Source organism: Vicia villosa, linkage group LG3 (assembly GCF_029867415.1).
Source record: "Vicia villosa cultivar HV-30 ecotype Madison, WI linkage group LG3, Vvil1.0, whole genome shotgun sequence".
NCBI classification, from domain to species: Eukaryota; Viridiplantae; Streptophyta; class Magnoliopsida; order Fabales; family Fabaceae; genus Vicia; species Vicia villosa.
The window spans coordinates 24673325-24689049 of NC_081182.1; the positions used below are offsets into that span (position 1 = coordinate 24673325).

Below are 15725 nucleotides of genomic sequence, written 5' to 3' on the forward strand. Positions count from 1 at the left end.
TTTTAAAATTTTATTTCTAGTTATTAACCAAATGCTTGAAATTCACGTGAATCCTTCACCAAGAAAATTCTTAACCATAAAAGCCACATGTGGAGAGGGAGTGGTGTGGTCTGTGGTGGTTAGTTCCTTGAGTGTGGGGTCTACACGCAATGAAGCAGAGTAATTGCTCTTGACCGCTGCATTAAGCTTCTGACCATTCTCATTTATTTTTGCCTTTTCAAAAATATGGAGAGACTAATTAAGGTTTAAGACCATTCAAACGGCCACAATTAAATTCCATTATTCTCTCATGTCATAATCATAATAAAATTAGTTTTTTAGTTAGTAAATATACTTTTCAAGGACTAAAAATTAATAATTTTATTTATAATAATGATAAGAAAAAATACAACTACTTATTAATTTTTTATTTATAATTGAACATTAAGTAATCGACCCAAAGAAGCAAATTAGATTTGTGGTTTCAATTACGTGAATAATGAAATGGGCAGGATTTTGTTAAATGTCAGACCATTGATCTTAATTGCTACTGTATTATTTGTGTTTTATCTAATTGGACGACTTTTCGTATTTCACATTGGGTTAGGCTGAAGCAATATAAATATATATAAGTCCAACAACGTGCCATTTTAGATATTATCACACTCTCACTCTAAAATTATACGTACTCCCTCCATTCCAAATTATAATTATTCAATGAACCTAAAAAGTGAAATTTATTTATAATATGGGATAAAGGGAGTATTTGATTTTATTGACTTGGATGTTATAGTGTTGAGTTATCTTAGCTTTGCCGCACCAGAAACTCTCATCACCGCACTAGAAGAGCTCATTCCTTTGAAATTACATATTTCTTGTTCCACCTCACAACTGTGTTGTCGTCAGTGGGAACGATTATTGATTCTCTTAAATTCCTGTAAAAATCATTTTCTCTTCGCTTCTCGTTTTCTTCAATGATCTTTTTTCTATCTAAGTATTCATTGACTGGTGTAAACCATAGCAACATCTAAGTCCCCTCAACCACCCGCTCAACATACCGTTGCCACTACTGAGGGAAGCTCAATCTCTTCCAATAACAAAAACAAATTCAGCCATATTGACTTCTCCTTCTGTTCTCACCACTCGGAATCTCGTTCTTTCAACTATTGGCCATTGCACATTCTAGGTCCTTATGAATTTTCAATCTTCTCAACAGTTGTTACAAGGTCAAAATCCTCCACCATAACCATTGATGCATGAAGAATAGGTGTTCTAAAGCCTCATGCAACTCTAAGAAAGCTTGGGCATGCAAGGAGAAAATGAGCCGCTTAACAACGTCTATAACTTGGTACAGTAACAGAACGCATATTTCTTGGCCGAAAGACTCCTTAGGATCAAAGAAAACCTCGAATACGCTTCTTTCGGAGACTCCCGCATGAATTAGCATTACACAAAAATCGCAGAGCCACACCATAACCAATCTTTGTCGATACGACCTATACAGGTTGAGCATCTACTATTTTTCTAGGGCATTTTTGGTATCGAGAATGCATGTTTCCTTTATCTAATTTCGGAGAAAGAATCGATAGCCAGCCTCCCCCTGGGGTATGTCATCTTCACCAATTGCCACAACGCCATTCCCGGAGGGAAGACACACATGACGACGGGAGACAAGTTCCTAACCGACAAAGGAATATGCTCTTTAGAGGTATCCTCGACAGTCGGGTCCTGAATTCCTAGAAAGATCCCTAAAGTTGAACAACTTTAACGAGACTGGAAATCCAAACGAGCACATCGAACACATGAATATGATGCTTGATTATCACCACACTTGAGACATAATGAAATGTAAATTGTTTGTTATGAACCTTAAAGGAGTCGTTATGACGCAGTTCAAGACCTTGTCTAATGGTCACATAAAATCTTATAAAGACCTTTGTCACTCTTTTACTGCCCAATTCACTACCCGAAAATGGCAACCCATGATAATAATTGTTCATGATGGAATTCAACAAAAGGAAAAGCAAATTCTACGAGAGTACATAAACCGATTCACCAAGGTGGTCGTAGAGGTAGGAGGAACTAATGATGGGCTGAAATGTTGGATATTCAAGAAAAGGACTGAGGGATGTTTCTCAAAAAGTTAGGACTTAAAGGGGCTGGGAGCTTAAACGACCTCTAGAGCAGAGTCTAGCCCTCCATTAATTATGAGAATGAAATCTTAGATGAAGAGGTGTGACAAATAACTCACCGCCAAATAAGGACCAGAACCGATGTTAGGAGGTAGGAGGGAGAGGGCCACATGCCAGATTCAAATCTTATACCCCCTGAACACATAAAGGGAAAAGATTTTGCTAGACTACTCACCTTCTTTCCACTCTTGGTAGCAACATATCCTTTCGATTCTTCCATAACTACTAAAGGACCCTGGAATAAATAAGTACAAAAGAAAAAATGTTTTGTTACCTTTAAAGAAAGGAAATTGTCGATGTGTGTGACTCAAACCATTGCAACGCCGCAAGAGGGTTCAAAACAGTAATTGGAAAAAAACTATAACACGAGATGTAATCGATTATAGAAAGAGCAACAAGAGGATCTCAAAAACATCATAGGCTACATAAGTAGAAGGAAGATGAAGTTCACAATAGAATCTTAATATATTGCTTGATTGACTACCCCACGATCAATAGTAGAAGATGTAGGGAAACATGGCTATGCCATTAACGAACCTGATCGAAACTGAATTTTCTTAGGTACTCAAGTACCCTAAAAAGGTCACTTATGTCGTCAGACCTAGAGTCACATGTCAAGTTTGCTCACAAAATGTTGCAACTATAAGACATACATATACTGTGCCTGTTCTCGAGGCCACTTGCCCCAACTCTCCAAACTCTACAAAACTTGCATGGGCCGAATACGGTGACATTAGAAGGCGTTCCGACAATGTCAATCATTCTTCACCAAATATTAGCTAGGACTTAGAGGAAAACTATATCGGGCCGACCACATGCCTGAAGAAGAAGGTCAAATTATGAAGCTCAATTTATGGTATCTATTTAGCGAACAAAGAAACAGGTGGGACCTGCCAAAAGTCAGACACTTAATCTCACTATTAGTGCATCATTCGCCGTTTAATCTTATTGGATGACTTGCTGCAATTTACAATAGTTAGAAGAAAGTAGTTTTAACCATCTGTCGTCTATAAGCACAATGATGCACCACTCAAGTATTATCTCACTCTCAAACTTCATCTTTATAATTTCAAAAACTTGGACATTAGAATACTAACCTTATATTTATATATATATATATATATATATATATATATATATATATATATATATATATATATATATATATATATATATATATATATATATATATATATATATATATATATATACATGCCGATAAAAACTCTCACTAATGCATTTAAAGAGTTCAATCATTTGAAATTTCATATTTCTTGTTCCACCTTAGGAATTTGTGATTATGAAAATTTTCAACTACAAACGAAAAATCATGTGAGAATATAACTCTTAATCTTTTTGATAATATGTGATTTTAGCTACTAAATTATCCAAAAGGACAGTATTTTTCTGTCAAAGTAAAAAAAGGCAGCGTTTACTTGACCATAATTTAATTTGAACATAAGTTACATTTTGCATCTTCTAAAAAAGCACACACGTGATATATTTCCTTATCACACCAAACATTACTTTCCATCCATTTTCATTTCAGCTGGCGAGCATTATAATCTGGTCTTGTCCATCCATCCATCTCAGTGTTGGATTTGTGCTAACAGCAACAACAGTACAACACCATGTTTCGATTTCTAGTTGTTGTGGCTGTAATAACAATGTTGGTGAGTTGTACGGTTACCCACAGAATGGCGAAAGCAAATGAATACACACTTGAATCAGTGAGAGCGTCTTTGATTCAACAAGAAGATACGATAATATTTAGTTTGATTGAGAGAGCAAGGTTTCCTCTCAATTCTCCTACCTATCAACAAAACTACTCTTCCGTTCTCAACTTTTCTGGTTCTTTGTTTGATTTCATTCTACACCAAACTGAGGACATTCAAGCCAAGGTATAAGTGCTTCTCTCTACCGTGCTTATTTTGTACGTTCACGGTTCACATCTCTATCTGTGTTTAGATCCTTAACAATTTGTTTCATGTGTATCTTTAGCTATTTTTTCTGCTTAGTATAAGTAAAATCGGAAATGTGTTTTTTGAGATGAGTTGAATTACTAGTTTAATTCTTACAAGTGGGTTTTGAAATTAATAAAATTTTAAAAACTAAAAGACTTATATAGGAAAAAAATATATAAAATCCTGAAATCTTCTTAACATTATGGCTTAATTGAGTGTGTACTAAGATTTTAGTTTAGAAATTGAATGGTGACTAATGCTAATGGGTGATTTTTGTTAATTGATTTGAAATATTTATTGCATTTGAGATATTATTATAAGTCCTCGGAACAAAATATGTACTAATATGTTGGCCAATTAAAATAATGTGTATATAGAATCTCACATTTTATATGATTTGCTTGTTGTAGTTTTATAATATGTATATTTGTATAAGATGAAATTATAATCCCATATGGACAAGAGTTATCATAGGTTTTAAGGTAGTTAAGGTAGGGTCTGAACCGAGTTTCCTATAATTTAGCAATCACTTTTAAGTATGGGTGCTTGATTCTTTGAAATCCACGAGATGTGGTTAAGTCTCATGACTTCCTATGTAACACATGTTGACGCAGTAAACATTCTACACACGGTCACACTTTATGAATGAGAAAATTGGTGACTCGGGCAACCTAGATAAGGGCGCGCTCGAACCGATACAAAGGCGATTCGAGAAGGTTAAAAGGCCAAAAATGTGTTTCTCACCTATACCCCAAGAGTGCTCTAAACTATGTCACCACATAGTCCCAGAAGCACGAGGGTTCATGAAGGTAGAATCATGATAAGCCTTGATGAGGCTTTGCTCTTGCCCCAAGGTCTTGAATGTTCCTTCAAGGGGAGACTTGGTTGAGTCCCTCGCGAGAAACTTAGATGAGTCCCCCAAGTGAGACTTAGTTGAGTCCATCAGGCAAGGCTTAGTTAAGCTCCTTAGGTGGGACTTAGTTGAGTCCCTTAGAATCCCTTAAAGGTGTTTGTCTATGTGACGGTGTGTCAATTGAAAAGTGTCGAAGCGTCTGCTAGAGGGAAAGCGTGTGATGAATTTAAATACAACAATAATGACTTATGTAACACCTGAGATCGACAAGGACGAGGAGTGGTCGCCGGTGCATAAGACATGAAATGAGCGGCTCCTAGCAACTTCTAGGCAAAAATCAAATTCACATCGAAAGAGTGGAATCCATAGGCCGAGCAGGTATGAGATTGCATAGTTAAAGGAATGCTTATAAGGATTGGTTGGTACTACCTATACCAACAAGATGCATCTTCTTTTTGGTAACCTGACAAATAAGAAATTCATAGTTAAATGTGCTTGACTTGGAGTAGTATTTGGATGAGTCAGTTGGTAATCTTGAAAGCAATATAGGTGTTACAAATTGTATCAGAGTATACCTCTCCCAACTCGTTGTGATTTGGAGATGAACCAAGCAGAAGTTAATGGACATGTAACACCCCAGGCCGAAAAAAGCTGGGAGTTGTCCCTGATGCATAAGACATAACAATGAGCGGCTCCTAGCAGCTTCTAGGTAAAAACCAAATTCACTTTGGGACGAGAGGGTTTCTGAGGATTGATTGGTACTACCTATACCAACAAGATGCATCTCCTTTTCGGTAACCTAACAAATAAGAACTTCATAGTTAAACGAGCTTGACTTGGTGTAGTAATTGGATGGGTGACCTTTTGGGAAGTTTCTCCAAAAGCGTGTCAGTAAGAACAAAGCATGCTGAAAAGACCTGTGTTGGTTTGTGAGGTCAGTTGGTAACCTTGAAAGCAGTCTGGGGCGTTATAACTTACCCTTAGGATACCTAATTGGCCTTTTCCCTATGGAACATGTTGAAACATGCAAAATCTTTCACATCTTATTTGAAACCTAAAGACCTTTGACAACCCCTAGTTTCCCTCCCTATTTAAGGAGACAAGAACCATCTTTTTATTTTTGTCACGAACTTCCTTCTCTAGGGTTTGCAAATCGCTTCTCCTTCCTTGGGTAATTTTCTCTCTTTTCTGTCTTTTTGCCTCATGGGCCTTCTTCTCAGCATTACTTTCCTCGCCATTTATGTAACATTCTACTTGTGTTCACTACCTCATCCAACGTTGTTGTTTATCTATGGGCGATGGATTCGTTAAAGTGTCCCATCTTGACCCTATTCTGAAATGCTCATACGAACATTTCTTGTTTGGGATAGATCGCCCTGATGGTCATTTTATTAAAGCGGGAGAGATATCCTCTTCAAGACTATGATGGGCCTTGACGTATGTTGAAAAAACTGGTGGTGGTTAGCTTTCGGTTCCTGTTTGTGGTGAATTGATAGACTAGTTTCTTCACCAGGTTTTAATAGCTAGTGACAGAGAGCATGGGAAGGCCCATGTACAATCTTAGAGCAATCTGAATGTTTCACTTTAAAGAGTCAGGCGCTCAGATGATGGTCATATGAGTGTTGATGGAGGCTATATGCCCATATGGGTCATAACATCCATCGAAGTTAGCCAACGATGATAGCTTAAAGTTCTCGGGGACGGACGCCTCTCATATGTCGTTTGGTAGTGTTTAGGGGTCAAATGCTTTCATTTTATCCACCATATCGGTCCTTTTGTTGACGTTGTTGGATATGTTGAACGTTATTTTCGAAAGTTTGGTTCTAACAGCAAAGGTTGCTCATAGCGGCGGGAGTTTCCGCTATGACACTTTCCTAGCCGTCAGAGTCTTCGCTGGTCGGAGTAGCTATCTTCCTGTTTGCCATGATGTGGGATAAGCGCAAAGGCTGTATTCCAGTTGAATGCAATGAGGGTGCCCTAAGTTAGTTTTGTCGAGACTCCACGATGGGCGCCAATTGTTCAAGATAAAAGTACAATATGCTTAATTACCCCTGGTATATAAGGATTGTCAGAGGATTTATTGTAGTTAAGGTCTGGAGAGCTAGCTCATGTGAGGTGAGTGGATGTTGTCTAGGTTTAGACCTTGGTGTTATTGGTTATCCCCTTTATTATGATGTTAGTGATGTATTTATAGCACATAGGTATGAACCAAGTCCTTTATAATTTAGAAACCACTCTTAGGCATGAGTGTTTGATTCCCTGAAATCCAGGAGGTGTTATTAAGTATCGTGAATTCCTATGTAAAATTTGTTGACTAAGTATATGCTTTATACACGATTGTGCGCTATGAACTGGAAAATTGGAAACTCATGCGACACATCTGAACAAGAGGTACTCGAACTGATAGAGGATGCTCGAACCAATACAAAGGCGACTCGAGAAGAACGAAAGGCCAAAAATATGTCCCACGCCTCGCCCCAAGGTCTCTCCAAATTATATCACTACATAATCCCATCAAGCACGAGAGCTCATAGAGGCCGAATTGTTTTTACTCTCGACTCATCTTTAGACCTTCTTGATGGGCCTTGTTGAGGCTGTGCTCATGCCTTTAGTTCTTGAGTGTTCCATTCGGGCGAGACTTGGCTGAATCCTCTAAGCGAGACTTAGTTGAGTCTCACAGTCACAAGCGATACTTAGTTGAGTACCTCATCATTAAAATATCTTATTTTATATGAGCTGCATGTTGTAATTTTATAATAAGTATATTATATAAACTTGTCTAAGTATTAGATGAAATCTTCACAATGTATGTTTTTACATTTAAATTCAAAATTTAACTATGCTAAGTGAAAATTTATATATAACACATTGATAATTTAAAAAGAAAAAAAAACTAAAATTGGTAATTAATTATTATTTTTTAATGGCAAAATAAATATATAACAATAAGAGGTAAAAATCACGATAGAATATAAAGGAATATAAACGAATAGTAAGACGTCTCGTAAGATAACACATAAAAGTGAGAAAAAAAATATAAGATGAAAATATAACAAAAAATAGAACTCAACAAATGCAATAAAGAGTAAAACCATAAAAACCAACTCAGCCCCTACAATGCTCCAAATCAAAATAAGGAGCCAAAATAGCTTTCAAATCAGCTGAACCATAAACATTAGAACAAATAACTCTAAAAAAAAGAAAAGAGAAAGTTGTATGCACTTTAGATCAAATAAGAAATCTCAACCTGCTATTGATTAATCCAAATGATATGGTTCTAAAGCCAGTTTGAGAAGGTGCGTGAATTCTCCTTTTATCTAAAAAAAAAACATTTCCAAACCTAAAAGATACTTCTTTCCTCCATTTCTTTCACATTTGTCACATGATTAGAAAATGTAGTATCAATTTAAGCCTTCAAAATAGTATAAATCATAACATATCAAATCATGGCAAAACCATTCTTATATTTCAACCTATTGCCTAAAGAGAAAAAACTTTCAAAAAGAAAACTAGGATTCTGAGGAAGAGATCTTTCTCACCCCAATCACTTAAAGATATTATATTAAACACTATTATTTAAGTTGTAGGTGACGAACAAATGTGAAGCCGACTAAATTAAACCTCCAGTAGGGTCAAGAATCACATTTCTCTTGAACAAATTTTCTCGTAAATGGAATCTATCAAGCGGAAATTGACAAGAGAAAACAATCACCTTATATGGGGTCCAACTATACCAAACAAGGGGGAGATTCAGGTTGGCAGGAAAGAATGAGAGCTAGACAAAGTTATAAATATATGGAAAAACATGATAAGCAGAGGACACTAAAGATATATCGTCCTTTGAAAACATCCCAATCCATCGATCATTATCTAAGGAAAAAATACGACCCCGAAGGAGAGCAAGGAAGTTTGTAATAATTGGCTCCTCATGAACGAAGAACGACACTTTCCACCTAAAATCCAAAGAATCTCATCTACCCATCGATATATCTCTCCCACACCCCCTCAAGAAAATCAAAGATAGTAAATAACACAAGGATCTGCCTAAAAAGAAGCCGAAAACCCTATCCACTTTCTTTAAAGTTCCATCCACAAACCAGTTAAAGAGATCTAAAAAGCCTAAAAAGAAATTTGAGCCAATAAAGGAAACTCATTTCCACTAGAGGAGGAACCATTTTGGAAGCACGAGACTTTACCCCTGCCTTTCTTAAAAGAGGTGACAATTATATCACTATATCTAACGAGCAAGATATCTCGCCAAAGACCAGAGGCTCTAAAGATAAGTCTCCACCTTTATTTAACTCAGAGAGCTTAGTTTATAAATCGGAGATTCCTAACTCTTAAACCATATTTTCTCTTAGGTTTACACACATTTGCCCATTTAAGAGACTTAAGTGTCTCCTTTCATACTTTCCCAAAGAAATTTTCTTTGAATCAAAACAATTTCCCCCCAAACATTCACTAGCAATAAATAAAACAGGAAGAAGATATGAATAGCATTAACACATAATTAAGTAAGATAACTCGGCTCCCAAGTTAGTATACATATGCCTCCAAAAACTAAATATTTTCAATAGCATATTAACAACGGGATCACAAGTTGCCTCTCGATTAAATCATATTCATATAATACTTATTAAAATGTAATAATAATATTTAAATATAAAATAGTTTAACATTTTGTTATAAAAGGGTTAATAGTAGTTTACCCCCTATAATATGAGCGTGTTTCGGTTTACCCCCTACCGTTGCCAAAGGCAGGTTTTGGCAACGGTTTTTTTGAAAAAACCGTTGCCAAAAGGTAGGGAGGGGGGAAAAACAAAATTCGCTAATATTACAGGGGGCTGAACTACTATTAACCCTAATTAAATTAGTCCGCAATATTTACATCATTACTATGTTTACTTTTTTTTTTTGAAATGGAGGGCCAGAAGCCCAAGAAGCGAAATTTACAGTTAGGTTAACCTCGGAGTCAAAGTTACTAAGTTAACTTTTAATTATATAAAAAATCAACTATAAAATTTATTTAATGTATCTATAATATTTAATTTAATTATGAATATTTGAAGAAGAATAAAAAAAATGTGGCGGATTCACTTTATTATTTTTTAAATTCTGAAATAAAGAAAATACATAAAAGTAAATGCAATTATTAAATTACTTTAGAAAAAATGGTCAAAATATTTGTTTTAGTCAAATCACAAGGGCAGTGTACTGTTTAATTCACCATATTAAGTTTTAATAAAATTTACAATTTGTCTCTTCAACAATCATGTATACAATACTAATATCTATTATTTCCTTATTAATAATTCAATTGGCAGACATTGAATTCGTTTGATTCAAAATTTTTATGTAAATGATCTTTGTTTAGAAAAATATAAAGAATTTCTAAAAAAACCTTTAAATAAAAATACAATTTTAATAATTTGCATAAAATAATATTTTAGAGGTTTCATGATTTTCTTATAATTAGTTTTAGATGTTAAAATTTTAAAAAATGACTTAAATTGAATATTTATTTAAAAATCATATTAATTGATATATAATAATCGCTTTTCTATAAAAAATAATTTTTTCTTTAATTTTGATTTTGTTTTAATCTTACATATGTGTATTTATGCTATTAGATAATAAAATAAATCTTTGACTTTATAAAAAAATCTTAAAATAATTTTACTATTTCAATCTTTTTATCAAAAACATTTTTAAAAAAAAAAAAATCATTTTTTAAAATTTAAAACAAACTGCCTCATTATATAATCTGGTCTCTTGTCAAATGTTCATCCATATGTTGGATTTGTGCTATCAGTTATAAGATGTTTCAATTTCTAGTTATGGTTATTATGTTGGTGAGTTGTATAGAAAGATACAGAATAGTAAAAGCAGATGAATGCACACTTGAATCAGTGAGAGAGTCTTTAATCAGACAAGAAGATACAATAATATTTAGTTTGATTGAGAGAGCAAGGTTTCCTCTCAATTCTCTTACCTATCAACAAAACTACTCTTCCATTCCCAACTTTTATGGTTCCTTGTTTGATTTCATTCTACGCCAAACTGAGGACATTCAAGCCAAGGTATAATTGCTTCTCTTAACTGTATGAGTTATTTATTTTTAATTAGGGTAAGATATTGAGATCAATAGTTTTTTTGACAAAATCAAACTTAATTCATATCATTAATCAAGAGATGTTCAATACAAGGAGGTGTCAAATGAAAACTACTACGTCTAGACCAAGAATTAGCCGGCTTTGCTAACACGTGGGCAACCGAATTCGCTTGGCGTTTAATAAACTTTACCTCAAAGTTAGAATAAGAAAGCAACAAGGATTGTAAAGAAGAAATAATTAGACTAAACTTGGATCTACCCAGATTCTTAGATTTAAGGGTTTGAACAACCATTTGGGAGTCACTTTCAAAGATAACATGCCAGAGATTCAAAATTATAGCCCCTTGGATTGCTTCTTTAAGAGCAAGGGCTTCCGCTTCTAAGATAGATTGAGTACCTATATCTCAAGCCGCACCTGCTGCCCGCCAACATTGTTTAGTAGCATTACATCCAAACAACACATGCCAATCATCTTCAATATTATCTTCACAAAACTGGCACCCTGACGGACTTTGAATATGAAATTGTTGGAGTCTTAGCCTAGTCAGTAAGCAACCTCTACAGATCCTCCATAAAATATGCTTAACCCGAGGTGGTGCTTTGATGTTCCAAAGACTACACCAATTCTTTTCTACCCCTCCCGTTAAATGTTTTACTTGGGCTTCCCTCCAAAGTCTATACCCAGAACGCACACTATACATCCCATTTTGCTCATCCTTCCAAATCAAACGATCTTCTCTCACTTCCTCGATCAAAGGAACCTGAAGGATGCTTCTTGTAACTTGTCTTTGAGGGCCATCTAAATATCTCACTTCCTTCCCTCAAAGCCAAGGTTCATTCATCGCCTTAATATGACTTCCATCTCTTATGCTCCACCTTGCTTTAAATATTCTAGACACAAGAGAATGAGGTTTTGTCAAAATATGCAAGCCCTGTTTAGCTACCATAGCCATATTAAACGATCTAAAATCTCGAAACCCCAAACCTCCTTCCTTCTTACTACAAGATAATTTATCCCACGCCATCCACTTGATCTCCTTATTATTGTTACCACCTTCCCACCAAAAAGAATTCAACATTTTCTCAATGTCTTTAACAACCCCATCCGGGATGATAAATATACTCATAATGTAAGTCGGAATTGATTGAAGGACCGATTTAATCATAACCTCTTTGCCCGCTTTGGATAAAGATCTACCTCGCCAAGCGTTAATTCTCTTCCAAACACGATCCTTTATAAAAGCAAAAGTAGCTTTTTTACTCCTTCCCACCATAGAAGGAAGACCCAAAAACGTCCCAGTGCCTAATACATGGCGAACACCCATTATGCGAGCAAGGTCCTCTTGCGCAGCTTTGTTCAGATTACGACTAAAGTACACTTCTAATTTGGTCATATTGATTTCCTGACCAAAGGCCTTCGCATAAGTATTTAGTAACTGCATAAGATGGCTCACCTCCTCTAAATTGGACCTGCAAAATAAAAAACAATCGTGAGCAAAAAGTAGGTGGGACACACTAGGTGCCCCTCTACATATCTGAACTCCATGGATATCTCCCTTAGCCACCACCTCTTTGATGAGGGCTGAAAGACCTTCAGCTATAATAATAAATAGGTAAGGGGACAGTGGGTCCCCTTGCCTTAGTCCTCTTCCTGATTTAATAGGTCCAATACTTTTTGAATTCACAAGAACAAAATATTGCACCGACGTTACACACATCATCATCCACTGAATCCACTTCTCCGCAAAACCCATCTGCTTAAGCACACCACTCAAGAATCCCCAGTCCACTCTATCGTAAGCCTTACTAATGTCGATCTTGAGAGCTAGTTGAGTCTTATTCCCTTTAACCTTCCTTTTAAAAGCATGAATAATCTCAATAGCAATCAAAGCGTTATCAAGGATTGATCGACCTTCGACAAAAGCTTCTTGTTCTTCCGAAACGCATTTCTCCAAGCATCTTTTCATTCTATTAGCCAACATCTTAGAAAATATTTTGTAAACCACATTGCAAAGAGAGAGAGAAAAGATCAACAGTTTAATAATACTATTACGGAGACTAATTTATATATATATATATATATATATATATATATATATATATATATATATATATATATATATATATATATATATATATATATATATATATATATATATATATATATATATATAGAGAGAGAGAGAGAGAGAGATTTACCATTTATTACATGTTATAGTCGAATGAGACTTATATACAAATATAAATACATAGTTATAAATTGTTGCATTTTTCGCTTTATATTATTGAATATATAGATAATACAAAATGACAAACTATTACGTGTTAGACAGGAAGATACATGAACCCCGAAGAAAATCCATATCAAGAAAATTTGTCACCTTCGATTATACCACATTACAATTTCTCAAAGGTAATTAAGCCAAACTCTTGTTTCATGGATGCAAATATAATTGTTGTAAGAGATATAAGTTAGAAAAATATAACCTCTCTTAAACTTTGTCTTTAGTTTTTGCATCATGCAGCAGCTTCAATTAACATAAACAAGAACATTAGAAAAATATATTTCAACGATATACTCCCACTTTTTATTGCTTCTGGAGATGATGGCAATTATGCACAAACTGCGGCCAACGATCTTACAGTATTGCAGGTAAAATCATCTATGACTATAGTTGAAAAAGTGTGATTTGAGACAATTTTTTCTTATTCTTTGAATATATCCAGGCCATCTCTAAAAGGATTCATTATGGAAAGTTTGTAGCTGAGACAAAGTTTAGAAAATCTCCTCGTGACTATAAGCCTTTAATTCGTGTCAAGGTACATATAATGCTCTAATCCTTAACCATAATTATGCATGGTCACTAAATTGAAGAAAATATTTGTCTAAATATTTGTTTGTATACTAATTTTTTTGGATACTCATTTTTTAAGAGTTTTACTTATTTTTTAAGTTGTTATTTTTTGTGTAAAAATTGAAACTGTAAATGATATGATTTTGTAGGACAGAGAAGCATTGATGAAATTGTTGGTAGATAAGAGAGTAGAAAAGATGGTTCTAAAGAGAGTTGAAAAGAAGGCAATGGTGTTTGGTCAAGAAGTGAGCCTTGATCCTAATGTCAAAGGAAAATACAAGGTTGATCCATCAATAGTTTATAGTTTGTATAAAAAATGGATAATACCCATGACAAAAGATGTTGAAGTCGAGTATTTGTTACGTCGTCTCGATTGAAGCCATTTAATCCATAAATAGAATAATACTCATGATAACAATTCTTTTTTTTTTTTATTTTAATTATATTTATATGTAACAAATTTTAAAAGAACTTTGTAGCGGCTAAAGTACAATAGTAAAGGAAATAAGATTTGCTCAAGTAATGATGGTAAGATATCTTGTATTGTTTCCGTGAAACCTTTGTCTCTCCTTTAACCATGGATGTTGAGGCACTTATATAAATCATATGGGCTCATTTAGTGGTAGTTCCCATCATCCCACTATAAAAAAAACGTGGGGCAGAGGAAACTCTTTACCTAACTCAAGGAAAGATGGTTTTCCCTCACCGTTATTCTACATGTGGTAAATGGACAGATCATGGATGATGGACCTCAAGCGTCAGCTAGGACAACACATGTAACATTAAACATTTCTAATGATCGATCCACCTTGGAAATTTAAGTCAACAAAGAACCCTAGGTTCGCCAACACATAAGTTTTACGATGTGACATACTAATTTAATACGTGAAAATGACCACCATAAGAAGACGAGACATTATTGTTCCATGAACCATCACACAAAAATACAACTTGAATCTTGTACAAAATATGATAGAGTTATTGCTTCTTAAGATAACCCAACAAGCATCAAAACCACTATGAAGAAAATGATCTCACAAATTCTCTCCAAAGTCACAATCTCTTAAGCCCTCTAAGATAAATAGACTAACATGAAGAACATAAACATAAACTATTATGTTCTAATTAAGTTGTACCATGATCGTCTTTCCATCGCCATTAGGACAATTAATGCCTTCATTGAAGCCAGAATATCTAAGTTCACCAACCCGACTTCCCCGACCAACTGATTACATTCCATTACTTAAGCATTGTTCGATATCTCAAAAATCGTTAGATCTACACATTTCTTATATTCTAATATATATAAGACATCAATGCATAAATATCGAATATAATTATAATTGATATGGTAAATATTTGATATTCTAATAATGACATCTAAAATAAAAAGATTTGAAATTTCTCTTATACTCTAGAGATTGTGAATTTTAAATTGGATATTATTATTATTTTAAATTTTGGAAGTTGGTCCCCGTATTTTTTTATTTTTACATATACACCTTTAAAATTTTTCAAAAATTATAAAGTTGTCCTTAATAATTTTCAAAATTTACAAATTAATTCCTTTAAATTTTTAAAAATTGAAATTTAGTTCTTATTTTCTAAATTTAAAATTTGGGCTTAAATTTTATAAAATTATAAAAATGACTCCAAAATTTAACAATTAATCATTTTAATACTCTGTCTAAACTAATTTTTTTAAATGAATGAATTTCAATTGAACCATTAAAATAACAACTAATTTTAATACAACCCTTTTTTTGATGA

At 34.3% G+C, this 15725-nt stretch overlaps 1 protein-coding gene across 5 annotated transcripts; it reads left to right on the plus strand.

Annotated features, from left to right (window-relative positions):
• Positions 1 to 3641: 3641 nt before the first annotated feature.
• Positions 3642 to 14862, plus strand: LOC131660689 (chorismate mutase 2-like). 5 transcript variants are annotated; one of them, XM_058929977.1, is made up of 5 exons: positions 3642 to 4072; positions 13430 to 13513; positions 13610 to 13753; positions 13828 to 13920; positions 14105 to 14862. In XM_058929977.1, the coding sequence occupies exons 1-5, from the start codon at positions 3803 to 3805 to the stop codon at positions 14330 to 14332; spliced, it is 819 nt and encodes a 272-aa protein (XP_058785960.1). In that variant the 5' UTR covers positions 3642 to 3802; the 3' UTR covers positions 14333 to 14862. The 5 variants fall into 5 exon arrangements, with proteins under 5 accessions (XP_058785960.1, XP_058785961.1, XP_058785963.1 ...); XM_058929978.1 differs by having other exon boundaries at positions 3930 to 11068; XM_058929980.1 differs by having other exon boundaries at positions 3930 to 11068; positions 13434 to 13513.
• Positions 14863 to 15725: the final 863 nt, after the last annotated feature.